The 26,208-nt window shown below is 33.8% G+C and overlaps 5 protein-coding genes across 7 annotated transcripts; 4 read left to right on the top strand and 1 right to left on the bottom strand.

The window, feature by feature from the left end:
• Window positions 1-1,292: 1,292 nt before the first annotated feature.
• Window positions 1,293-4,346, top strand: LOC114194161 (triacylglycerol lipase 2-like). Of its 2 annotated transcripts, none has more exons than XM_028084251.1 (9): window positions 1,293-1,527; window positions 1,633-1,728; window positions 1,810-1,950; window positions 2,037-2,147; window positions 2,228-2,371; window positions 2,469-2,509; window positions 2,954-3,033; window positions 3,121-3,216; window positions 3,374-3,474. In XM_028084251.1, the coding sequence occupies exons 1-9, from the start codon at window positions 1,348-1,350 to the stop codon at window positions 3,376-3,378; spliced, it is 894 nt and encodes a 297-aa protein (XP_027940052.1). In that variant the 5' UTR covers window positions 1,293-1,347; the 3' UTR covers window positions 3,379-3,474. The 2 variants fall into 2 exon arrangements, with proteins under 2 accessions (XP_027940052.1, XP_027940051.1); XM_028084250.1 differs by having other exon boundaries at window positions 1,295-1,527; window positions 3,336-4,346.
• Window positions 4,347-5,162: 816 nt separating this feature from the next.
• Window positions 5,163-9,010, top strand: LOC114192984 (protein disulfide isomerase-like 2-3). The gene is made up of 9 exons (XM_028082670.1): window positions 5,163-5,376; window positions 5,582-5,740; window positions 6,388-6,501; window positions 7,070-7,227; window positions 7,327-7,426; window positions 7,627-7,803; window positions 8,003-8,148; window positions 8,325-8,471; window positions 8,556-9,010. The coding sequence occupies exons 1-9, from the start codon at window positions 5,242-5,244 to the stop codon at window positions 8,728-8,730; spliced, it is 1,311 nt and encodes a 436-aa protein (XP_027938471.1). The 5' UTR covers window positions 5,163-5,241; the 3' UTR covers window positions 8,731-9,010.
• A 1,110-nt stretch (window positions 9,011-10,120) lies between these two features.
• On the bottom strand, window positions 10,121-17,100 carry LOC114194383 (centromere/kinetochore protein zw10 homolog). Of its 2 annotated transcripts, XM_028084566.1 has the most exons (14): window positions 16,369-17,100; window positions 15,645-15,782; window positions 15,389-15,547; window positions 15,004-15,165; window positions 14,481-14,708; window positions 14,257-14,406; window positions 12,764-12,856; window positions 12,354-12,449; window positions 11,993-12,121; window positions 11,822-11,899; window positions 11,479-11,637; window positions 11,240-11,384; window positions 11,062-11,144; window positions 10,121-10,687 (listed from the first exon to the last, which is right to left on the bottom strand). In XM_028084566.1, the coding sequence occupies exons 1-14, from the start codon at window positions 17,026-17,028 to the stop codon at window positions 10,604-10,606; spliced, it is 2,364 nt and encodes a 787-aa protein (XP_027940367.1). In that variant the 5' UTR covers window positions 17,029-17,100; the 3' UTR covers window positions 10,121-10,603. The 2 variants fall into 2 exon arrangements, 1 of the variants encoding a protein (XP_027940367.1); XR_003606386.1 differs by lacking the exon at window positions 10,121-10,687 and having other exon boundaries at window positions 11,060-11,144; window positions 11,479-11,572.
• Window positions 17,101-19,046: 1,946 nt separating this feature from the next.
• Window positions 19,047-20,997, top strand: LOC114193811 (transcription termination factor MTEF18, mitochondrial-like). Its single transcript, XM_028083753.1, has one exon. The coding sequence runs from the start codon at window positions 19,087-19,089 to the stop codon at window positions 20,827-20,829; it is 1,743 nt and encodes a 580-aa protein (XP_027939554.1). The 5' UTR covers window positions 19,047-19,086; the 3' UTR covers window positions 20,830-20,997.
• Window positions 20,998-23,831: 2,834 nt separating this feature from the next.
• LOC114195146 (transcription termination factor MTEF18, mitochondrial-like) lies at window positions 23,832-25,589 on the top strand. Its single transcript, XM_028085535.1, has one exon. The coding sequence runs from the start codon at window positions 23,832-23,834 to the stop codon at window positions 25,587-25,589; it is 1,758 nt and encodes a 585-aa protein (XP_027941336.1).
• The last annotated feature ends 619 nt before the right edge of the window (window positions 25,590-26,208 follow it).

Here is a 26,208-nt window from a genome sequence, read left to right as displayed (position 1 = left end):
GAATTCAACTTTCACTTTTGAAAAAAATGAATTTTTCTCAATCCAACTCAGCTTGAACCCGTGATGAACTAGATTAACTGATAGAAAAACCCATTTTGACATCTTAAAATTTTCATATGTATATACAATTACTGTTTTGTTATAGAATATCGTGATTAGAGATAGCAACTAGGTTATCACATAATTAGTATTAAGCGCACAATTCAAGCATAGGCATTATAATTACATTAAAATAAAATAAAATATGACTATTAAAAAACTATTTATAATTCAACATTTTAATAATAAAATAATTAAATATCATCTTTTAAAAACTATTACTACTAATCTTTACTCATTTTCTAGCTGCTTAAATAAAAACTCTCAAAGATTTAACTAAAAATAATTTTGTAAAATGTAGAAGTACATGGATGAACTAAAAATATATTTAATTATTGTTTGGTTAGCAAAACCTCCTTCTCATATCTCTAAAACTTTAAGGTTAATGAACATAAATTAACAAATATTTAATTGAAAAAATATTAATATATTTCTGTTGCTTAGCATAACCTCCTTACTTAATGCATTGAATTTTATCTCTATATTATTTGTTGTGCACAATTAGTAAAGATGTATTGAGAAGAATATTAACTAAGTTGTTAGAAATTCTAAAATATCAATTGTACACAAAAAAGGTAATACATATAAAGAACATGAGAATTAGGTAGTATATGTATTATTATAACTTCAGCTGTTCAATCCTCATCAATTACTCAAAAGGACTGAGTAATAATGATTCAGTTCTCACCATCCCATGTTATCTTATTACTAATTGCACAACTGAAAGTCTGTGTAACAGTATTATATACTTATTCGTTCATATCTCAACTAAAATTTTAAATATTTTTCTTCTAACTTGAAAAATATTGGATTCTTATAAATTAAGCTAATATGTTGATTCAGGCCTAAGTATGAACGCATTTGTTATGGTAATCTGTAATTTCATGGTAGTTTGCTAACTGGTTTTTGCTCTGTGGTACAAAACATTATAATATTTTGTTCTAAGCACATGTTTTGGCTTTTTGTATGCGCCACATTGGTGTGGTCAGGAGTCACCTCTGCAGTGAAAAAAACCATCCACACATTTCTTGCAAAGTTAAAAAAGCGTTGCAACAAAGTCCAAAAATTCCTAAAATTTAATAGTGGCTCCTTGGTAGACCCCACATATGTTTTTGTTTAAACCACTGTTGACAAAAAAGGTGGTTTAAAACCCCTCATGTGAATACCTTACAACTATTATTTTTTCCTGTTTTCTGCGTGTATAAATAATGTCTGGATTGGGAAGATTAATGTACCAGGAAACAGAACATGGCCAACACATCACTCTCACCAATCCTTGTGATTCTCTTCTGGGGTTTTACTCTTGCAACTGGGAGAAAACTCTCACCACTCAGCACCACTCCTGCAACATTGTCATCACCCTCCTCCACTGATGGTATTTGCTCATCTATGGTGAGGACAAAAGGCTATACCTGCGAAGAACACTTGGTATGTACTGTGCTTGCATCTGTTCCTGTTTCTGTTTCTGGTCAGAAATCAACAAGATTTAGAGCACCCAGTAGCTACTAACTCGTTTGTTGTGTAATATTTTAGGTGACAACACAAGATGGTTATGTTCTTAACATGCCAAGAATTAGAGTGGGAGAATTAAGGGGTCCACCTGTTCTTCTACAGCATGGGCTTTTCATGGTTATTAAAAGTTTCATAAACAACTATATGTCATGGATTTTGTTGTTGATGTTGGCAATTAATGTGGTGCTTTGGTTGCAGGATGGCATAACATGGTTATTGCTACCTTCAAAGCAGTCTCTTGCATTTCTTTTGGCGGATAATGGGTTTGATGTTTGGGTTGCTAACACACGTGGAACCAAATATAGCCGGCAACATATAACTTTACCTACTAATAGCTCGGTTAGTTTTTGTGTACTAAAATGTTGATGCATTTTTGTGTCAGCAATTTGTTTGGTTCTATTGATTATATCAGTTTTATTCTTTAGGATTACTGGAATTGGTCATGGGATGAATTAGTTGCATATGATCTTCCAGCCACATTCAAGTATGTGCATGATCTAACTGGACAAAAACTGCACTATGTTGGTCACTCACAGGTAAATTTCACATTCTAATCTTCAGAAACTGCACCATTCTTGTCTTTGACTTCTTCATAGAGTGTTGAATTCCTTTGTAGGGAACTTTGATTGCATTGGCTGCTTTTTCCCAAGACCAGTTATTGAACATATTGAGATCAGCTGCGTTGCTTAGCCCAATTGCTTATGTTGGTCAGATGACTTCACCCCTTGCTAAAAACGCAGCTGAAAACTTCATTGCAGAGGTATTAGTTATAAGAATGCTTTTATTGTTTGTCAAGAAAATTTTCCTTTTACAATTTAAATGATTGACACTGAAAACCTGTGTTTTCCTCTTTACAGTCACTGTACAACTTTGGAGTCTTCGAATTTAATATGAGAGGGTATGTTATTCTTATTGTCTATTATTCATTGTCATTCATTTCTTTGCACTGTGGCTAAGATTAGAAGGCTGCAATGTTGGTTCCTCATGGTTCCAATTTTAATGTTGTAAGAAAGTAATATGCAGACATTTCTCAAATTCTTAGTGGGTAGAATAAGATCGGATCCAGAAGTCATCCTGATGTTAAACTGTGTTTCCATTGAATGAAAAGTTTAAGTATAATTTAAGAAACCACGAATTTGATCCTCCAAAGTTATATGCATCCTCACACTAGTCTTTCTGTCACCACTTTAGCCTTCAAAGATTTTGTCTCTGAAATATTCTTTCAAATGTTTAATCTATCACCGAATTTGACTCTAAAGAGTGTTCTTTCACTACTTTGTTTCTTCAAAAGGACCCATATGCTGAAGTCTTATATCACTTAATTTTTCTGATGTCTGAATAGGGTCTCTGTTATAAAGTTTCTAAAGGACTTGTGCAATAACACAGGCATTGACTGCACCAACTTGTTGACCTCTTTCACTGGTAGCCTTCATGTTCTTATTCAACTATCATTCAACCACCAAAACTAACACTTAGTTTCCTTCATTGACAACACTGTTATGCTTTCAGGCCCAAATTGCTGCCTCAACCCTTCCATTGTAAATGTATTTTTGGATCACGAGCCTCAGTCAACAGCAACAAAGAACATGATCCATCTATCTCAGAGTAAGTGGTTCCATTTTCCTAATTTAGTTTTAGCAGAGATTTTGAAAATTTGACTACAATCAGCTGTTAAATTTTTCTTTCATGAGGGGTTATAAATCTTAATCATACATGAATATCAGTGATCAGAGAAGGAACCACATTAATGTTTGATTACCAGAATGAAGATGAGAACATAAAACACTATGGACAACCCACTCCTCCAGCATACGACATGGCAAGGATTCCAAATGAGCTTCCTCTCTTCCTGAGTTATGGAGGCGCTGATGCTCTTTCTGATGTTAAGGATGTGCAACGTCTATTAGAAATTCTTAAAGATCATCGCCCAGATAAGCTTGTAGTGCAGTACAGAAATGATTATGCTCATGCAGATTATGTTATGGGTGAAAATGCTTATCGAGATGTCTATGAACCTCTTATATCTTTCTTTAGGCTCCAGCAGTGATATCTAGTGAATTATACATCCTATAGAATTTTATCATCACCTGTCTACATCATAGAATTTAATAGCACAGAAATGTCACCATGTAATTTTACCGAATATGATATCAGTAAAGGAAATTCCTACAATCTTGCTTTTTCTCCTATAATACCACATTTTATGGTATTAAAAACAGAAAGAAAAAAAGAAGAAGATGGTTTATGAGCTTGGGACACCTGGTTTTTAGTGGGTTAGGAATGGTGCAGCCTGTTATCCCTCCACTGTCAACAGTAGGAAGTGTTCGCTGCTCTGTGAAACCAGCCTCACGCTATGCCCTCCATTTTAAGGATCAGGAGACCAAAGCTTTAGCCCAAATCCCATGGCCCAGCTATTGACTTGGAGTGGGCAAGCCAGCATATTGTGCATTCATCAACCCAACCAAGCATAGCCAAGTCGTATTCCAGCTCTTTAATGCTCCTATTTAGGTTACAAGCTAGCATTACCCAGCTCAGCGAACAAACGCAAATGTCAGAGATTTATAAAGCACGATTCATATGAAAATTTCTTCGATGCGGGACTTGTTTCAGTCATGGGGTAAAATGTAAAGTGATATAATAACTTACTTGAATTGAATCTACTTAAGATCACTAGTAAAATAGACGAGAAACAAAATAAAAACTTCGAAGTGCACTTAACTTGGTGATTGCCTTTTATGGTGATCAATACCACATCAAACACTTTACAATCCCTCATCGTCAAACAGTTTATAAGGGGATGAGTTGGTGAAACTAAAGTTATATAATTAAAATACATTTTTATGTCGATTAAAAATGTATTTAAGTATTAATCTTATACGATATTAATTATTGATATATCTTATATACTGAAAACATATTGTGTTATGAATAACCAAATTAAGATTATACATATTTATTCAATATAAGAGTTTATTATTTATTTATTTATGTATAACAAATATATTACATCTGACACATTATTTTTGTCGGAATTCTCAGAGGATGAAGCTAAGCTCATGGATGAAATGAAACTGAATTTATTAATTATTTATGTTATACAAATTTAAATACAAAATAATACATTAAAAGTAGTGTGATTTTTAATTTTAAATAAGTTTTTTTAAATTTTAATTGAACACTATTTATTTTTTGCTATTTTATAAAATTATAGTCTCGAAAAAATACTTTTTAAAGATTTTTTCAATGTTTAAAAATCTTGATGGAATACCATCTCATTGTTTTTGTTTTATATTATTTTTTAAATATGTTAAAATTCAAATTAAATTCACTTGCTAATTTTGAAGATTTTTCTATCGTATATTATAATTATATAAGAATCTTCTGTCTAAGAGTAATTTACTTTTATCATCAGAAAGAAACATTTTTTCTTAACATTAATCAAATTCTTTATTTGGACTTTAAAATGAAGAAAGAAAATTTATTTGCCAACACGAGTGTCTGACGTGTAAGTATATAATTGGATGACACACGTAGCAATAGAAAGTACTCGAACAGACAAAACAAACCAAGAAGGGTTCTTTCTTCCCTGCGTAGATTCAGAGTGCACAGAGTGAGAGAAAGACAATACCAATGTCTCAAATTCGAACACCATTTTTCGTTTCATTTCCTCTTTTGCTAATTTTCTTCAACCTCGCCCCTTCCTACGCACTCTATGGAGCATCCTCGCCCGTGCTTCAACTCACACCCTCCAACTTCAAGTCCAAGGTGAATCATGTTTAAATCTTGAACTCTTTCCTCAGTGCCCCCATTTCGTGATCTCACTGTATTTGCACTTTTTTCAAATTGGTATTTTGTAGAAACCTTAAATTTTGTATCTTTGTTCTTGAAATCTATCTGGGCATGTACATAGATATTTGTGGCGTTGTGATGTGGTTGTAGTTTTGATGGCTGAAATCAAGGTTCATGGCAGGTTCTGAATTCAAATGGAGTTGTTCTCGTTGAATTCTTTGCTCCATGGTGTGGACACTGTCAGGCTCTGACTCCGATATGGGAGAAGGCAGCTACTGTGTTGAAGGGTGTGGTTACTGTGGCAGCACTTGATGCTGATGCTCACTCGTCTTTGGCTCAGGTTGTGTATTGTTCATTTCTTTATTAATGATGGCATTTTTAGATGTAATGAAACATTGAAATGTGTTAAATAAAGAGTATGATACATTTGTTCTTTGGTTCTTGCAATCAGCCTTTCTGAAATATGAAGGTGCTTTATTATATGCTTGACTTTTATGTGTATTGTACACTGGAATTGCCTTTATGTGGATCAGGCAGGATGCGAAACACGGTTTGTTTTGCATACTTATTTGAGCTCTTAGAACTGTCTGTTTCAAACAATTGAATGTTATTAATTGAAATGGACCTAATCATTTGGACCATTTTAGATTACTTGTTTGTTTTATGGAATATCAGCACGCAAGAACTATTGTATGTGTAAAGTTTTTCCTTGCTGTTGGATCTAGCACCAAACACTTTTTTTGTGCAAAGCAACCAAAGAATATAGTACCTGGACAAGATAGAATATCTCCTTGGAGATTCTTTATTTGCCTGTTGCTTCATAACATCAGCTGTCTATGCATGAGATTTTTACTCGTAGATTTTGAATTATGATTTACACGTTTGCCTGTTTCTTATTTTGTTATTATAACTTTATGTTGGAACTTTAAAAAACCTTTACATTTGCGCACATGTGGGTGTGCATGGTTTTTTCTTGATTCCCCACAGGAATATGGAATCAGAGGATTTCCAACTATAAAAGTGTTTGCTCCAGGAAAGCCACCGGTTGATTACCAAGGAGCCAGAGATGTCAAACCAATTGCTGAATTTGCACTTCAACAGGTTCGTTGGAATCTTGCGTCGGTTATTTTTAACCTTTTTCCCCCATCTTTAATGTAATATTTCTGGTGTTGTATGAGAAGTAGTATTGCTTGTGTGCTGTATAAGTGGATAGATCTCCTCTTCATAACAAATAAAACAATTTCTTGTATTTCTTTTAAAAATTGAATAACTGCATAGTGAATGAAATTCTGATTAAAAATTTAACAGCAAAATTCATTTTACACACCCCTTTTCTAGTGTAAAAACCCTAAGCAGAGAAAGTTTGAATGTATTAGGTGAGAGTTATGTGACTACTTGTAAGTACAGGTCTATGAAAAAACAAGTCATTCAGTTTTGTTTTAATTCTTGATTTGCATGATTTATTGACTGATGTTTGATAAATAAACAAAGTCATACGTGGCAGACTATCACAAGCAAACTCACTAATTAATTTTTGTGACTAGTTACTCCATGCTAAATCATTTTGTCGTGTTTCAAATATGCAGTATTTATTTTAGAAAAAAAAAATTCAGTAAATAGTATTACCTTGACTCTGAAGTATTGCCTCCTTATTTATATCTCTATACAGGTAAAGGCTCTTTTGAAGGAGCGGTTAAGTGGAAAAGCAACAGGGGGTTCAAATGAAAAGACAGAAACCAGTTCTTCAGTAGAATTAAACTCTGGAAACTTTGATGAATTGGTCCTCAAAAGCAAAGAACTCTGGATTGTGGAATTTTTTGCACCTTGGTAAGTGCTGCTTGTGTTCTGAAATCTAAAGTCTTACCATGTTGACATTTCAGAGGTGTAGCTCTAATAATAACATTTATCCTCTTTTATTTCCCAAAGGTGTGGACATTGTAAAAAATTAGCTCCTGAGTGGAAGAAAGCATCCAATAATTTGAAAGGAAAGGTTAAACTGGGCCATGTTGACTGTGATGCTGAAAAGGTAATGTTATACTTCAAAATAGATTGTAAGAACTTGTCAAAACCACTATGCCTGTGATCAAGATGGTCACTGCATAGTTATTTTTTTATTTATTTTTTATGTATTCTTGTTAAGGGTAAGACTCTTACTGCTGTCTTATTTTATAATGTTTTATTACGCTCTTTAGTTTATATTGTTCTGACAGGAAATTTTTTTACCAGTCACTAATGAGCAGGTTCAAAGTCCAAGGATTCCCCACAATCTTGGTATTTGGTGCTGATAAAGATAGTCCTATTCCTTATGAAGGTGCAAGAACCGCCGCAGCTATTGAATCATTTGCATTAGAGCAGCTGGAAACAAATGTTGCTCCTCCAGAAGTGACAGAGATACACAGTCCAGTAAGCATTTTCTCTCCTGCCTACTTAGTGTGCATTGGTTTGAAAAAAGATTATAATAAGATAATGGATATTGCTAAGGAAGAGTGCCCTAAGGGCACTGATTGTGAAACATATAATTTAACATGTGTGTGTGTTCTGTTAAATGATTTCAATTATTCACAAAACCATGTATTAAATGATACATGAACCTTCTCTATAGGATGTTTTGGAAGAGAAATGTGGTACTGCCGCAATCTGTTTTGTTGCCTTCCTTCCTGACATTTTGGATTCCAAGGCTGAGGGGAGGAACAGATATATTCAGCAACTATTATCAGTTGCAGAAAAGTTTAAAAGAAGTCCATACAGGCAAGTTAAAACAACATTTTGCTTTGCTTCCATCACTTTACGCGTTACTCTCTACATTCCAATTTTTTTTTATTCTGTCAGTGCTGCAAATACTTTATTTATGTGTATTTTTAATAAATCTTTGTTGGTGAATTCCTTAACATTTTTTGATTGAATTTTTGTGTCTTTGAGCACAGCTATGTCTGGGTAGCTGCAGGGAAGCAGCTGGATCTTGAGAAGCAAGTGGGTGTTGGTGGATATGGTTATCCAGCTTTAGTGGCCCTTAACATTAAGAAAGCTGTTTATGCTCCTCTCAAGAGTGCTTTTGAACTCGACCAAATTATGCAAGTTTTTTCCTTCTTATGCTAAATATAAACAAACTATTGAGATGAACAAGCTCTTAAACATTAGTTATCTATTTTCTGCAGACAATTTGTGAAAGATGCTGGACGTGGAGGCAAAGGGAATTTGCCGCTGCAAAGCACTCCAACCATTGTAAAGACAGAACCATGGGATGGAAAAGATGGAGAAATAATTGAGGAGGATGAATTTTCACTTGAAGAACTAATGGGAGAAGATGCTTCAAGCAAGGATGAACTATGATCAATTGAGAAGGGAATTATAGCAAATTAAAGTTTCAACCACCGATTTTTACGTTACAGGCAATATGTTTCTCATGATGATTGTGATCACTGTTCTGTTTTTCCATGTTACAAGTTAAAGACCAGTCTAGTGATGTGTGATCTTATGAGGATTTTGAAATATGTCATTCAGTGGTACTGATATTTATCTAGGAAAATGTCAGCGATGTTTTTGTTTTACCTATCAATGAGCATTGAGCTAACAGGTACAACATTCATAACAAAGGATCTTTGATGATCTATATACTCTGTTGGTTTTTTATGTTTAGAAAATATATTCTAGAAGAAGAGATTTATCATAAAGAGAAGTTTTAACAATTTTTTTAAGACTCTATCTCTTTATATGTGTAAAGAAAAAATGTAATAAAAAATAAAATACAAAGTCTCTCAATCTTAACTTCCTAAATACCTAATATATATATATTTTAAATTGAAACATAAAAAAACTCTTATAACTAACTTATTTAAATTAAAGTACAAATATTTAGACATACATTCTCCTCAAAATCATTAGCTATTGAAAGAGTGATGTCATTTAGATATAAATCTAGGTGTAGTGGATCATTGAGGTATTACAAATCTTATAAACAGGTATCATCAATGTAAAACACTTACACGGGATTGAATCTCGTTGACAGTTTTTGAGATATGTAGATAAATTACAATTAAATGCATACGTTGAAAACATGCCTGTTACATACAGTCAAGAGTCTATGTCTGGGGATCTACTTCAGTTTTATTAATCAAGGTGCATGTGTTGTGACTGATGAGTGTGTAATGTTGCTGTAAATTTATTGATGTGTTGAATTTGTATGAATAAATAAAATTTAGTTTAAATGGAACTTTGTCTATATTTGTGTCGAAATCATCGGTTAATGTACAGTTAGTACTATTACTTTCACTCTTACCTCTATCTCCATTTGATATCTTCAGGTTTCAGTAATTCAATTTTCCTCGGTTCCATTTCTCTCTGCTTTCCCTGCAACAGTCACGGATACGATTTCCCCACTTGCATCCCGCTGAAATCTATTAATATTAATATTTCACATTATTCAATGATATAAGGTTTTAACTTTTGTTACCAAGACCACTTATAATGAAAAGTTGTCCTTTCATTGACCAAAAATATTAAGCTCGACGAAGAAACTTCCTCAGAAAACCTCAATCATGTCGTATTTCTTAAATATCAACACGAGAGCATTGATACCAAAAAAATCTAGCCAAATTCAAATTGCCAGTATATAGAGCTTTGGATTGAATTTAAACAAAATAACATCATTTCTATTAAATTCAAGGTCGATACAATCCAATTGCATGACCGCCATGTAGGTAATTGCACAATATTTATGACGTAATAATGCGAATCACAACACCTGAAAAATAATTCTATTTCCAACATCTGAGCGATAATCGTTTACCTATATATGTATCTAAAAATGGTCTCACTGAATCTATCTTTAAGGAGTAGCATTACATGCTTGTATCTACCATTGGATTCATACCAGTTATTCCTATCGATGCCAATTAGGATTTTCTCTACAAAAGAAACCAGGCACAAGTCTGCACAACCCCTCCCTACATTGCTGCTTTGAACGAAAAAGGAATAAAAATGTAAATAGAAAGACTATCACTCGTACAGCATACACTTTTGTCTAACAAAATCTTTATCGGGAAGCCTCCTCATCAGAATTTATCAGCACACATCTGCTACCCGTAGTATTTGGAGTGGCAGCTCAAACTCCAGCATGCCTTTGCCAAGGTCTTCGATCATCTCAAAATCTCAAATTCCAGTGTGTTCTTCGTATTTATAGATTCAGCACGAAGTTAGATGAATCCTAAAAGCTTGCATTTTGTATCCTCCATAAACATGCTTTTCTTAAAGGCGAATCTGTAAATATAGCTTTTATGAAATCTTCCACCTACCAAAAAGATCAACAATCAACGTAAGAGACCTTACAGGTTCTCATCAAATACAATTAATATACAACACTTTTAAAATTGCAAAAACATGAACAAGACAAAGGAAAAGATATCACATCAGGCCATTTAACATAAACTTTTATGGAACAAAACATACTAGTGAATCATATGAAACAACCCACTCAAACATGTTCTTATTTCCTGTAGTAGCAATATGATCCACAATTTTTTCTCTTCGAAAAAAAAAAAAACGCTTTTGATATGGAAAGAGGAGGAACAAAAATTCAACCACAGGAAAATAAAGAAATCAAGGATATAAAATATATTGTCCCAAGAAGGCCAAAAAATAAAGACATCAATAATCAAATAATACCTCAGTTACTGTAAAGCCACAAGAGAACAATTCTTTATTCTCCCAAGATGATGTAATGGATTTTAAAGGCATATCTAATAATTCTGAGGCAAAATGAAAGATGAGGAGATTAGCTGTTAACAGATAACACAATTCAATCTGTCTTTTAAGGAATAATTGAGAAGATTCTACATCATACCTGATAGTTTCCGGATTTTACGCAAGGATGGGATTAAATCTTCAGGAGACTGTGCAGGGAACTCTTGCAAAGTCTGCTCCACTGGGGCCAAAGACTCCAATAATGATGATAGGTTTTCCAGCATTAAATGAATAAGCCTTTGAAGCTGAAAATGTGTGAAATAATGCTTAAGACCAACTAATGAATTACAATAGTGCTACTACAAGCATTAATTAGTTGACTTATGGTATAAATTCTACCTGTAAAGTCTCGTCTGCAGCAATGTCGTCTAACAGAAGTATATCTCTAGCAATTCTTGAGAAAACTGACTCTAAGACAGTACACATGCTTTTCCTGTAGGTTGAAGGCAGCAAAAGTGGCTCCCATATGATATGTATTTTTTCCAGAATGAAAACAACCTAATCAAGTACATGCAGTTTCAATTTGTGAAACTAAAAAGACATCAACTAATACTAGAAATCCATGGTAATAAATCCACCACATATGCTGGATACAGGGGAGGACAAAGGGGAACAAAAGAAATGAGGAATAATAAATTGTAAAGTATTGTAGACAGACACATTATGAGTACAAGGAAATTACCTGCTCTATACTAAATTTAGCTGACTCAAATTGTTTCATCTGGTGAGTATTTTGAAACCCATCAGCACCATCTATAGCCTATAAACAGGCAAATATGGGGAAGCACCAGGTCAGTAAGGCAAGTGTCAATTATATCACTGCATGCTTCAAGCATTTTAATTACGATAGTACCTCCTTCAAATTATAAATAACAAGGTGAACTTGTCTCTGCAGTATTTCTTCTGCCAACAGCTGAAATCTTGGAGCCAAATCAACAAACACAGCATGCTCCTTAATGGAACTTGGAAAGTCTGTCCGATACTGAGAAAAGCAAACAAATGCATGAGGAGCAAAGAAAAAACAATAAACATATAAAATTGAGAAGGTTTACATAGTCTGATTGTCTTGAATTTTTCATTTGAGGAATCACAGTTATGTTTTAAGCAAATACTACGAACTAAAGTTAAAATAAAAGCCGATGTTTTTGTTAAACAATAGTAAATAACTTAAATATTGCGAATTTACTTCATCCTTAGCTATTAAAAGTGTTTACCTCAAATGCAAACCCAAGTATCTCCTGGGAGAGATAAAGACAGTCATTATGCAACAGAACAGCTACTTGATTAATGCCACTGAGCTGCCTCTCTAGCTTCACAAATTAAAAATAGAAGTTATTACTGTAAGATGAAAGTATAAACAGACAACAACTAACACCTAATGGTAACCTTGACAAGGACAACAACTGCATAAAGAAGATAAATTCTCCACATAAGTCTAGGATGCCAATTATAGGTTATCTCAGCCAAAGATCAGGAAAGGTATACACATTAGTACAAAAGGGGGTTACTCTAGAATTAATAATTCTATTGACAATAAACTGCCATTCATTCATTAGATTCACTCATAAATTTACTCCATTAAAGAAATACTAAAATGTACTGTCACTGCTATACATGGACTAACCTTGATAGGGACAACTACTTCATAAAGGAGTACGGCATCTCTAGCTGTCTGATAAAATTCCAAAGCAACTCTTGTAGATGATAAGCAAACATCCTGGACAATATTTTGTTGCAAAGATCAGCTTCACTACTAATATAAAAAAAATTGTTAACTAAATTAAGGGTATTGGTACAGTTCAATAATCAAACAATTGTCACCACAGTATTAGTAACATGAAAGAAGAAAAAAACAATGCACTCCGATCACCCAAGTTCAAAAATAAAATGAATTTGAGCCTAGACAGAGTAACTTCAATGCTCTAGACAACATCAACAATAGCTTTATCTCACTAGGTGAGTTTGGCTTATAGATTAAACTGTGCCATTTGGCTTGGTTAAAAACTAAATTCTCAAAAATGTCATTCATCCATTGCATTTAATAACTTTTCCCAAAGTCTTTTTTGGTCCCCCTCTACCTATTTCACATGACTAAAATCCATGCTATCTATTCTCTTAATTGGTGCCTCCACTGCCCTTCTTTCCATGTGTCTATCTGCTTTAACCATTTTTCAGTCGGAAGTCACCACTATCACATTACATAATCATTTTATGTACTGTCCTTTTCTGTGATCAAATATTCATCTTGACATTCTTATTTTTGTTACTCCCAATTTTTGTAGTTTATCTCTTTAAAGCCAAACACTCAGAATATAGTTGGTCAGCAGTACAACAAAACTTCCCTTTGAGCTTGATAGATATTTTCACCAATAAACCTACCACGCCTGACGTCTTTCAGTTAGAACTCACACCATTATCTCCTTATATATAATCATTCTATATCCTATGTGATCATACATCCATCTTAGAATTTTAATTTTTTACTCCTTAGTTATCCCTTTAAAGCCAAACACTCATACAATATAGTTGTTCAGCAGTATGTCGCAAACTTCTCTTTGAGTTTGATAGGTATTTTCACTAATAAAACTACACGTTTCTTCATTTTAACCACTCAACTTGAATCTTGTATGTGACATCTCTTAGTAATTTCCCCATCATTTTATTATACATAACTTAACCTTACAAACCTGTGGTATAACATCTTCAATTAATATATCCAAGTCATTTTCTCTATCGTCACAAATACCCCCCACCTATGTATTTGTCCATTTTAAAGCACCTAGTCATTATAGTGTGACATCTTCAGTGATATCCGCACCATTTTGTAATATTGCTCCCATATACTTCAATTTAGAAACTGCTAAACTATAGGAAAGAGAGACATCGATCTATACCCATGTGCTTCTGGAACAACATGGATGGCTTATTTATACTGAGAAAACTGAATCAATAAAATAAGCAGAGATTTGATATCCTCTAGTGATAAAGATAAAATATAGGACCTCTAGTGATCGAAATGATATATAGAAAAGAGAAGTCCAGAGTTTATATTTCAAATAAAATATACTGCATATTAGAGTCACTATTTAGATACTTCATTTTTTATGGATGGTATACCTGCAGTGTCTGATGAATTAGCCCCATCAATTCTTTGGCTGCTTTGGATACTAGACATCTCTCTGATAAGAAAAGTAAATTTACTACATGGCTGGATGACTGGACAGATGTTTCATCATTCTTCCAAATAGAACCATCCCTTGTATACTCCTGCAGCAACCTTCTTCATAAATAATTGCAAATCAAAATAGCAAAAGAATAATTTTCCCAGTCTGGAAACTCACTTGAGGAATTGAAAAGTCACATTCTAGAAGCAGATTTCTAGCTTTAGCCAAGATCTCTGTCTTTTTCTTAAATGCAAAGTGAACCTCAACATTTTCAGCAAAATTGCTCAGCCTGTTATCATTATCAGATGAAATGTACATAAGCTCCTTCAAAGCTGCCTCAAATTCAGATGTACGGATGATGATCTTCTGAAAGTCAGGAAGTTTTGATGCATCGGTTGGTACAACCTGAAATCAGAGATCTTGAATCACTATCTACAAATTATTAAAGACACGCTTCCTCCTTGTCTTTCAGACACTACAACTAACCACCAAGTAATCATTCTAGATCAGAAGATAGACAGGGATAGGAATAACCTTATTTTTGTTCTTAGGGATCATATGGATCATGTGCACTAGCATATTACAAAGCAATAGCAGCATTCATTTCAATTTCATTTGAAATCAATAAAATGGTATTTATATGGATACACATCCTTAGACTCGCTTCAAAGCACACAATGCTTAGGTCTGAAGGGCAAACCTTTGAGAGAAAACTAGATATTATTAGGTCTGATATCCTTGGCCATGTCAACCGTCCAAAACATTGCATCCAAGAACTTTTCTGGAGGCAAATACTTCTGTAAACAAATTTGATAAATAACAGAATCCCTGAATAGAGAAACTCTCCATCTAAAAATTCAAACTGAAAATGAAAATAAGATTATATCAGGTAAATGAAAATGCTTCCTGATCTAATCAATATAAATTCAATTTAAAATTAGTGAATGTTGTCCGTGAATAAACCAATAACACATGCAACTAAGTAACAATATCCCCTGCCAACGGTGCAGGCAGGTAACTCTGGCATGGAATGGAAAAGTGTGAGTAGTACAATTGATTCCATGACCCTAGCACATCACACTCACCTTAATATCTGGTGATGCAACTATCTTCAGGACAGCCGATTCTTGATGCAATTCCTCTAAAAATGAAAGAGGTCGTCCATGATTTACAAATGGAGTAATAACATATTTGATCATCAAATCAGCAACTTTAGCAAGCCCATACTCTAGAATACTAACAACCTAAAAATGAAATAAATAAGAGGAAGAACAAATAGCACGATTGGAACACAATAGAAGATCTCAAATAGAGAGTTAAAATTATAATGAATTAACTTACATCCATTGCCTCCAGAACTGTTTGTAACTGAATCCTGTTCACATTCTCTACTTCTAATTGATACTTGACCTCAACTTGATTCAAGTCCCCATCAAATCGTACAGCTTTTTCCATATATTTCACAAGGACCTCTTGAATCTACAAACCCAAATCGAATTCCTCTAAAAACAATCACAAACTCAATAAAAATCACAAACGACCCAAACATCATAACTATGGCACAAATCACACAAATTGATTATATTGTGAAATATATCAATGAAAGTATAACTCAGCTATCATCTTCAAAGCAAATATGAGGTAATCATCCAGGGAAAATGCATTAAGTATTACCATCATTGTGTTTAGTTGAAGATTTCCGACTGAAATATACTTGGCATAACTTATAACTTCATACTGCATCTTGTTTCCGTATAACTGAGTACTTAGCCTTTATTTGGGAGGCAATATGAAGAGCAAATAATGTGTAAATCTAGGAATCTAGTTTTTGTTTACTGCACATTCCCCCCTAAACCAACCCTGATCTACATTGTTTTCACACTAAATTGTCAATACAACTCAAATCACCACTTACAAAAACCTATTTCATTTCCCACATACTGAAAGGCTTCACCTCAATTGGCACACGCAAAATACATTCAAAGCACGACGTATTAGCAAATAACCATAAACCTAATGCACCAAATCAAGCTATAAAAAATTGTAACAAGGAAGCAGAGCATACCTCTTCAAAGCACTGAGACCACTCCTTCCTCAACAAACCATACACCAAAGGCTCCCTATCATCCTCCTCACCAATCCTCAACGCCACTTTCAACTCCTTTAATCCTTGTGCTGCGAATTCGAACCTTCCACTCCTCAACGCTTCCTTCACACTTTCTAACCCCTTGTTCAACGCCACAACGGTTCCAACCAGCCCTAGGAGCTCCTTTTTCACCTTTAGCTCCTCTTTCTTCACCTTCATCTCCGACACAACCTCGCGCACCTCGGCATCGATCGGTCGATCGGAGAGGAGTCGGATAATGGCGGCGACGTCGTCGGAGACCTCGCGAGTCTGTGAAACGGCATCGTTGCAGAGAGAGAAGAGGCGCGCGAAGTCTTCACGGTGTGAGACGAGGTAGGACTGGACCTGCGAGCGGATCTGGAGGGACTGTGACTCGAGGCGCTGGATCAGGAGGTGCAGATCGGGCGCTGATAGAGGGGAGGTTGGGTCCGAGAGGTCCTGCGCCGAGAGAAGGTCGCGGACGTTGATCGTGTCGAAGAGAGACTCCATCGACGGCGCTCGCGCGGTGGCGAAGACGGCGGAGACTGCTAACGTGCGCTTGGAGTGTGTGTTTTTGTGGGGGGTGTTAGCGTGATGGGAGCGTTTGGACTTGATGGACATTTGGTTTCAGCTCTGCGTGACTCGCTGTGACCCAACCGCCACCGGCCCAGTTAATGGAGCAATTTTCTACATAAGCCCAAAGTTTGCATTTGATAGAACATCAGTTTAAATTCTTAGATTTTTTGCAAAATTAGATTAAAATATTTAAGGAAATGTTGACACTTTACATGTTTTGGGGCAGAAAAAAATTTAATGTAAATAAATTAAAAAATTTTAATTTAAATACAGTAACTAATTTTTATATGTGCAAGGTTTATATTTTAAAATATTTAAAATTGTTTTCTATAAAATATGTATTAATCAAAATTTAAATATTTAATAATTTTAAAATCTAATTTTTTATATCAATATCTGATAATTGAAAGAATAGAGAGTATAGAAAAAACAGAAAGAAATGGCTTAATTACTCAAATCATAAATGGTTCGAAAATTTCAAAATGATACCCACTCTGATCTTTGTCTCAATTTAGTACCCAATTTTGATTATTGCATCAATTTAGTATCCTGTGTTAAGTTTTCACAAACGGCGTTAACTACCTTGTCACGTATCAGCCTCTTGATTTTTTAAAATATTTTTAATCGTCACGTGTCAAGGTACCTGACAAGTGTCATTGTCTTCATTTCAACTTAGTCCCCACATGTGTCTATTTGTTTCAATTTAGTACCCCTATATATTTATTGGTTTCAATTTAGTACCCAATTTATTTGTTTTAATTTTGTCTGAATATTTTTTTACAAAATAGAAAAATATTATTTGACCAAATTTATTATTTAATAAATGTTATATTTATATTTGTTATTAAAAATGACTTACAAATATGTTATTCATGACTTTTACCATTAGCTTTAATATAAATTTCAATATTTAATTTTATAACTCATGTTTAGTAACAAATATTAATAAAACATTTATATAAATAATAAATTTTGTCTTAAAAGAGATACAATATTTCTTCATTCAAAAAAAGATATTTGAATAAAATTCAAACAAATAAATTGGGTACTAAATTGAAACAAATAAACATATATGGATACTAAATTGAAACAAATAGACACATGTGGGGACTAGGTTGAAATGAAGACAATACACTTGCCAAGTACCTTGACACATGGCGATACCTTGCCACGTGTCATATCAAGGATTTGACACGTGGCAATTTTTTAAAAAAAAATTCAAAATAAAAAATAAAAAATAAAAATTCAAAAAAAAATTAAAAAAAATTCAAAAATCCAAAGGCTGACACATGGCGAAGTAGTTAAGACCGTTTGTGAAGACTTAACAAAAGATACTACATTGATACAATAATCAAAATTAGGTAATAAATTGAGACAAAATTCAAAATGGGTACCATTTTAAAATTTTCTAACAAAAATAAATACGATCCGAGTAATTAAACCAGTAAAGAAAGAACGAACTAACAAAATGCCGGAAGAGAAAGCAAAAGTGACTACAGGAAAAAGATATTGACAATTTAAAAAAAAGCACGGAAAAGGAAGAGAAGAAACGTCAAAGGTAAAGTGAGACTGAAAAAAACATGAAATTTTAAATTTATATTTTTAGGAAATTTAAAATTCTATCATTTTAAACAATTAAATTAATTTTTATCAAAACAGTATATTTTAACAAAAAATAATTCAGTTTCTTTGTAAAATACTCTCTTATAAATTATTGTTCAAAGGTTAATGTTATGTTAAATAATTAATTATAAGTTAAAGTTTAACTATTAATTGAAGAAATTTAAATAATTTTTGGGAGGGAGAAAAAAATTCTAACAATTTTTACTATTGACTTGTTTGTTTCTATATCAAAAACATTTAAACATAATCCACTTCACTTCAAAATTAATTTTAATCAAATTAAAGTTTATTTTAATTAAAATTAATTTAATAAGCACTAGTTGAAATATTTTAATTCACTTCTTGTATTTAGTCTGAACACAATTTTCATTTTAGACAACTCAAAGTCTTTATAATAATAGCAATTAAAATTATAGTCACAGTTTTTTGCTTCATGTTCTTCCCTCTTCACTGTTTGAACTCATAACTTAGTTCTTCCAAATGATTTCCCTGTTCATTTCAAATGGCTTCTTTCTTTCCCATGGCGCAATGCCTCCGAAACCTCTTCCAACAAAAACCCCATCTTTCATTTCCCTCAAAGTTCGATGCTTTCGTGCTTCTGAGCCAAACCCAGTTACCGATTTTCCTCCTCCAAGTTCCGTTCTCTTGCCACGTTCCATCAAACGGGTCTCTCGCCTCTTGAGGACCGAACTTCAACGCGCTCTAATGGATTACCTGCATTTCACTCGCGGCTACACCTTCTCCGACGCTGAGTACATCAGCAAGAACTCGCCTCGTTTTGTTGAATCATTGGTGTCAATGATTGACGACAAATATGACGTTCCCCGGTCGTTGCGGAAGTTCTTCAGGTACAACCCCATTAACGAGTTTGAACCGTTTTTCGAGAGTTTGGGAATTGGCCCTTCTGAGTTGCATTTGTTTCTCCCCCATGACATGATTTTCTTGGCTGATGATCACGTGTTGCTTCATAATTTCCATGTTTTGTGTAACTACGGGGTGCCGAGGAATAGAATGGGGAGGTTCTATAAAGAGGCAAAAGAAATTTTTGGGTATGCAGGTGGGTTGTTGGAGTCAAAGTTTCAAGGTTATGAGAATTTGGGTTTGAGTAGATCAACTGTTGTGAAGCTTGTTGTTTGCTGTCCTTTGCTTTTGGTTGGTGATGTCAATTGTGAATTAGTTGCTGTGCTTGAGTGGCTGAAGAGAATAGGGATTGAAAGTGATTCGATGGTGAATTACTTGTCTTGTTCAAGGACATATAGTTGGAAAAGAATGCTTGATACCTTGCAGTTTCTTCATAAAGTGGGTTATTCTGAGGAACGGATCCACAATTTGTTTAGGGGAAATCCTAAACTGTTTTTGGAAGGTATTGGGAAGAAGGTGTACTTATTTTTTGGTCGATTGGTTAAAATTGGTGTTGAGATAAATGTGATTTATTCTTATTTTGTGGAGTATCCCAATATCTTGTCGTATAAGTGTGCGAAAAATATGTTGAAAGTGATTGGCTTTTTGTGTGCTATTGGAATGGGAAAAGATGACATTGCTCACATTTTCTCTAAGCACGTGCATCTCTTGAGTACATGTTCCTTGAAAGGTCATAAAACTGTCTGCCAGGAGTTAAAAGTTGGTAAAGCTGATTTGTACCAAATCATAAAGGATGATCCGTTGAAGCTAATTAGTTTTTCATCAAAGCAGCAACAGAAGAGCGATGGAAAGGTAGATAGTCATGACCCACGAAACTATTTGGAAAAAAGAACTTTCTTGCTGAAATTGGGATATACTGAAAACTCTGAAGAGATGGCAAGAGCATTAAGAATGTTCAGAGGTAGAGGTGATCAATTACAAGAGAGGTTTGATTGCCTTGTAGAAGCTGGTTTGGACTATAATAGTGTGATTGAAATGATAAAACGAGCTCCTATGATTCTAAGCCAGAACAAAACTGTAATTAAAAGGAAGATTGATTTCTTAAAAAATGTTTTAGATTACCCACTAGAATGTCTCGTGGGATTCCCAACATACTTTTGCCATGATTTGGACAAAATTGTTGAAAGACTTTCAATGTATGCATGGCTGAAGGAGAGGAATGCCATAAATCCTATGTTAACCTTGAGTACCATAGTTGCATCCAATGATAAACGCTTTGAAAAGTACTTTGTGAACGTGCATCCTCAAGGTCCAGCCGTCTGGAAGAGTTTAAAAAGGTTATCTATTAAAGATAAGAACTAATAGCTCCTTGCAATGTATCCAAGTTTTGTTTTGCTAAGATGTGTCTTGATTTTAATGTATGCTTTGCTTGCTCTCTGTTCAAGGAATCCCTTGCATTTTCTTTTTTAAATATAGATGACTATCTATTTTCTGCGTGCTAAAATTTCTATTGTTGATAATATTGCTATCTATCATATGTTGTTTTAATGCTATTTGGAAGCAATTGCTTATGTACATAACATTAATGTTTTCTGCCCTTCTTCAGTTTGTAAAGTAACCAGGGACATACACTTGCCATTTTTCTTCATCTTCTTTTTTCCTTTTTGTTGAATGTACTTCTTCTTGCCCCATTTTCCACTCAAATCATCCCATGTTTTCCCACATTATATTGTCATATTTTGTTCTCATCCCTCTCTTTTTATTTTTTTGTTAACTTTAATCAATGGTATCCTGCAAGCAATCAACACTTTTACTGCTTGAAGCTGTGTTAGTTATCTTCTGCTAAAATTTGCATAATTGTAGACTATGATTTTGTTCAAAACATCAGTATCTTGAAAAGAGTTGGCTTATGTGCTATCATGTTCTGTTCATATTGTTGGGTGAGATAGATACTATGTTTTATTTTACTTTTATTGGCATGTTCTGTGCTGTAATTTTGTTTTTTTTAATATATATATAGTTTACTCGTTCTTAAAAATTTGACTTCAATTTATTTTAATCTTACAAAACTAGTTTGTAAAACAAGATTTGTATTAATTTATATATTATAATTTAGTCATATCTTTAGTTAATATAGGATCTTCTAAATACTCTCATGCCGATGTCTTAACATGTCGAGTGAATAGATAGGAAATGGTACAACAAACCCTTCAAAATGATGATAGATAAAGTAAATTTTAAGTTTAACGATCTTACCAAACCGTCTTATAAAATTGTATTTACTTATATATTATAATTTAAGTATCTTTAGTGAACATGCGATTTCCAACACTTATAATCTCTTGCAATTATATTGATTGATTTGATTGTTTTATATAAAATGTTATGCTTTAAGTCTCAAGGCTTTTCAAGATGTTACTTTTGGTATTTTATGGAAATTCCTTTTCATCATTTTTCTTCTAAACCTGATTGTAAAATATTACATATTATATGTACGTACAAGCATAACTCTATACACTTTCATATATTCTAACTGGATTTCTAGCATGATGATTCCCTTGAACTCAACTTTCATTCAACTGTTTTAAGGCTTGTTGATAATTTTGATGGCTTATTGGGTCCAAAACACTAGTTTCCATCACCACCTTACATGGAATCAGTTGTTGAATGTGATGAAACGTTGGCAGAATTTGTCTGAGACTTCGTGTTTGTCTGAGAATTTTGCATATGCACCTCTTGTCTTTGATGGTAAAAGTGCAGCTGAAGTTGTAGTAATGCCTAAGAATCTAAATCTGAATGTACACCCGGAGATGATGCAGAGTGTTACAGTTGAGGAAGCCTTGCCTGGCACCAAAGTTAAATCAAAATTGTTGAGAAAATTGCTCTGGATTCTCTATCTGATGAATAAAAGCATGATATGTTCAGGTAATAGTCACAGCAGCTGATGAAATGGTTCTAAGGCATTATTAACAAGTGCACAAGTAGCATGTCTCCCTCAAATTTGTCAAGGCCACTAGAAGCAGTTTTGAATATTATGAATGAAAACTGGCCAACAAGAGGTAAAACTGCTAATACTCTCAGGTTTGAACCATCAAGAATATTCTAACAAAAACAGCCAATGTCAATATTGAAGTTCAATGAACCACAAGAAGGATATCATATGTAAAACTTAGTTTTTTCCCAATAGTTTTGGCAGTCTGCTCAAGCATGAGTGTGGCTCATATGTACCTGGCTTCTTGTTCAGTGTCTAGTCACTTCTCAAACTGGCTTCGATGAAAAAAAAAATCAGAAAAATGGAATTAAGGTCGTATGGATGCTCAAAGACTGACTTATGAACAAGCAATTACTTTCATCTCTTTGCAAATACAATTTCAGATTTTCAGCATTGGTAGTATAAGACTTAATGATGCTAATATTGTACAGACTTAATGATGCTTACAATGTTGCAGCAGATAAATTAAAGCTCTCAGATGTTGCAGAAGAATAGTATATCTGCTTTATTAAGAGGAATGGTCTTATATAAGCTTTATACAACTAACACGAAGAAAATGCAGTATAAACGTTTAACAACCCCTAATAACTTGGAAGACTAAAAACCACTATTTAAATTGTAACCATGTTCCTGATATTTAGGACTTTATTTATAATAAATAATTACTAAAAACCACTTATTTAAATTGTAATCATATCCCTAATATTTAGGACTTCATTTGCAATAAATAGTAAACTGAATTGATTAAATAAAAACTGAACCCTGAGCAACAGCCTCTTAAAATAATGAAAAGAAAAGTTCACTTTTATTAAAATTTTAAAAAAAAAATAGTAGTCTTTTAAATTCTTAAAATTTGATTATAAATATTCGATAATAAGTACTTAAGAAGAAAGCACAGTAAAATTATTTATTTTCGTCAATCAGTCACTGATAATTCATCTTTAAATTTAATCATTTCATTTGTGAAAAGTGTGTATTTTTAATGGAAAACCAAACATTATTATTTTCATAAAAAATATAATTTTAAAATTAAGAAAAAAATATATTTTTTAAAAGGACATTGGTTTGGTTGCCATTAACACAGTGAATTTAATCACTAACATAAAGACTTCTTTTATTTGATTATTCAATCATAAACATAAAACTAATGACATAAATGATAATTATTAAAGATTATATAGTTTAACATAAACAAAAATAAGGTGATTTGTATCCTCTTCTTCACCCCTTTCCATTGCATTGACCTTAGCCATAGCTGCCACTTTAACTGTGTTCATAAAATGTACCATGTTGCATTTTGATACTTCAATTTCAAACAAGCGCCCTCTGTAAATGCACGCATCCCTTAGTCGCGAAGGGTTATTTCCTCCCAATGATTTCCCACCACAATGGAAACAATCCCTTTCTCTTCTTCCATGGTTCATATAAAAAACCCCTAACAAAACGAAACCCGTTTCCCCTTTCTCCCAAAGTTCCAAGCTTTCCTAGTTCTACGGCTACCCCTGTTCTTCAAGTCTCAAGGGTGCATTTCATTCACTCACACTTTTCCGCGAAACGGTTATCTCGGCAGGTAAAGGGGAAAGTGGAGGATGTGCTGTTAGATTACTTGCATTCGAGCCGGGGATACAGTTTCGTGGATGCCGAGTTCATCAGCAAAAACTCACCATCTTTTGTTCAAGGTTTGGTGTCAGAGTTTCATGGACAAGATGATGATGTTGCCACGTGTTTGAGGAAGTGGCTGTGGTACAACCCCATCAATGAGTTTGAACCATTCTTTGAGAGTTTGGGGATTAGCCCTCATGAGTTGCCTTTGTTTCTCCCACGTGGTATGATGTATTTGTCGGATGATCATGTTATGCTTGCCAATTTCCACGCTTTGAGTAATTATGGAGTTCCAAGGAATAGGGTAGGGAAGATTTATCGAGAGGCAAAGGAGGTTTTCGGGTATCCTAATGGATTGTTGTTGTCGAAATTTCGAGGTTATGAAAATTTAGGTTTGAGTAGATCCATGGTCATCAAGCTTGTTGTTTGTTGCCCTTCACTTTTGGTTGGTGAAACAAGTGTTGAATTGGCCATGGTTCTGGATTGGTTGAAGAAAATTGATATTGGACATGATTGGATTGGGAATTACATGTCTTGTTTGAAAACATATGACCCAAGAAGAATGCTTGATGCTATGCAATTTTTTCATGAAGTGGGTTATACTGAAGAACAGATGCACAATTTCTTCAAGGAAAACCCTGCATTATTACTGGAAGGTCTTGAGAAGAAGCTATATGTATTTTTGGGTCTAGCATTTAAGTTAGGTCTCAATAGGAATGTGATTTATTCTTGTTTTGTAGAATATCCTCATATCTTGACTACGAAGTGTGCAAAAAATCTTTTGGGAGTGATTGGTTTTTTGCATTATCTTGGAATGGATATAGATGACATTTCGCGTATTTTGTCTAACCACATGCATCTCCTGAGCTCACATCCCCTGAAAGGCCCTAAAGCTGTTTGTTCGCAGTTAAAACTTAGAAAAGCTGATTTATGCCAAATCATAAAGGATGATCCACTGAAGCTAATTAGTTTGGCTTCAAAACTGAAACAGAATTCTAATTTACAGTTATTGCGTGATGACCCAAGTAAACATTTGGGGAAAACAACATTCTTGCTGAAGTTGGGATATGCCGAGAACTCTGAGGAGATGGCAAAAGCAGTAAAAAGATTCAGAGGGAGAGGTGATCAATTACAGGAGAGGTTTGATTGCCTAGTTGAAGCTGGTTTGGACTATAACATTGCACTCAAAATGATAAAATGTGCTCCTATGATTCTAAACCAGAAAAAAGTTGTGATTCAAAAGAAGATTGATTTCCTAAGAAACATTTTAGGTTACCCATTAGATTGCGTCGTGGCATTTCCAGCATACTTGTGTTATGATTTAGAGAGAATCATGCTCAGATTTTCAATGTATGCCTGGGTCGCAGAAAGGAAAGCAGCAAAACCTATGATGGCCTTGAGCACTATCCTCGCATCCTCTGATGATAAGTTTGTAAAATACATTGTGAATGCACATCCTGAAGGTCCAGCCATCTGGGATGGTCTAAAGAAGTTATTGCTAAAAGATAAGAGCCAGCTCTTCCCTTAAGTTTTGTGAAGTGTCTATTTATGTTAATATATTCATTACTAAATCATTTTAGCCAAAATAATTTTTTTCTTTTGGTATAGGAGATGTCTTTGCAAATGAATAGGCTGTTTTTCTTTTATGCACGATAAAATTCTATTTCAATAAAGAAAAATAATTGTTTTTTCTTTTTATTCTTTGATGTGTTTTTAGACTGAGGTCATATAAGTACTACCCAGGTGTGCCAGTTTAATTTTCCCCCCACTTGACTTTGTTTTAGCTATTTCCTTTATATTGGACAATTAATAAAAAATGTCAGTGAAGAAGGCAATTATTTGTAGTAGATGTCTGATAAATCTGGTCTGGACAACAGAAACTGTTATATTAACTATAATATTTTCATGGTAATTGAGGTGATCTCCTTCAAATAAGGCTTCTTTGCCATTTCTTTATGTGGTGTTTCTACAGAGTGTTTTATCACAGCTGGTGTGGCTTACGAATAGAAGTTTCCCGTGTTTAGTAGAATAGAATAGAATTAACATATATTACTTTATGCGTATCAGTCAAAAGTACCAAATTTTAGGATAATCTATCAGTACTAATCAATGGAAAATAAGCTTCATATATGATGATATCAATAACC

Source organism: Vigna unguiculata, chromosome 8 (assembly GCF_004118075.2).
Source record: "Vigna unguiculata cultivar IT97K-499-35 chromosome 8, ASM411807v1, whole genome shotgun sequence".
Classification (NCBI taxonomy): domain Eukaryota; kingdom Viridiplantae; phylum Streptophyta; class Magnoliopsida; order Fabales; family Fabaceae; genus Vigna; species Vigna unguiculata.
Note: the sequence above shows the minus strand (reverse complement) of the source record. Positions and strands in the feature narration are given on the sequence as shown.

Coding starts and splice junctions, on each gene's coding strand:
- LOC114194383 (XM_028084566.1), bottom strand. CDS start 17,028: ATGTCCATCAAGTCCAAACGCTCCCATCACGCTAACACCCCCCACAAA. Junction 15,548..15,644: donor CAGTTCTGGAGGCAATGGAT/GTAAGTTAATTC, acceptor TTTCATTTTTAG/GTTGTTAGTATTCTAGAGTA. Junction 12,122..12,353: donor TACTTGGGTTTGCATTTGAG/GTAAACACTTTT, acceptor TGCTTTTCTCAG/TATCGGACAGACTTTCCAAG.
- LOC114194161 (XM_028084250.1), top strand. CDS start 1,348: ATGGCCAACACATCACTCTCACCAATCCTTGTGATTCTCTTCTGGGGT. Junction 2,372..2,468: donor CTGAAAACTTCATTGCAGAG/GTATTAGTTATA, acceptor TCCTCTTTACAG/TCACTGTACAACTTTGGAGT. Junction 3,034..3,120: donor CTTGTTGACCTCTTTCACTG/GTAGCCTTCATG, acceptor TTATGCTTTCAG/GCCCAAATTGCTGCCTCAAC.
- LOC114193811 (XM_028083753.1), top strand. CDS start 19,087: ATGATTTCCCTGTTCATTTCAAATGGCTTCTTTCTTTCCCATGGCGCA.
- LOC114192984 (XM_028082670.1), top strand. CDS start 5,242: ATGTCTCAAATTCGAACACCATTTTTCGTTTCATTTCCTCTTTTGCTA. Junction 7,427..7,626: donor TTGACTGTGATGCTGAAAAG/GTAATGTTATAC, acceptor TTTTTTTACCAG/TCACTAATGAGCAGGTTCAA. Junction 8,149..8,324: donor TTTAAAAGAAGTCCATACAG/GCAAGTTAAAAC, acceptor CTTTGAGCACAG/CTATGTCTGGGTAGCTGCAG.
- LOC114195146 (XM_028085535.1), top strand. CDS start 23,832: ATGATTTCCCACCACAATGGAAACAATCCCTTTCTCTTCTTCCATGGT.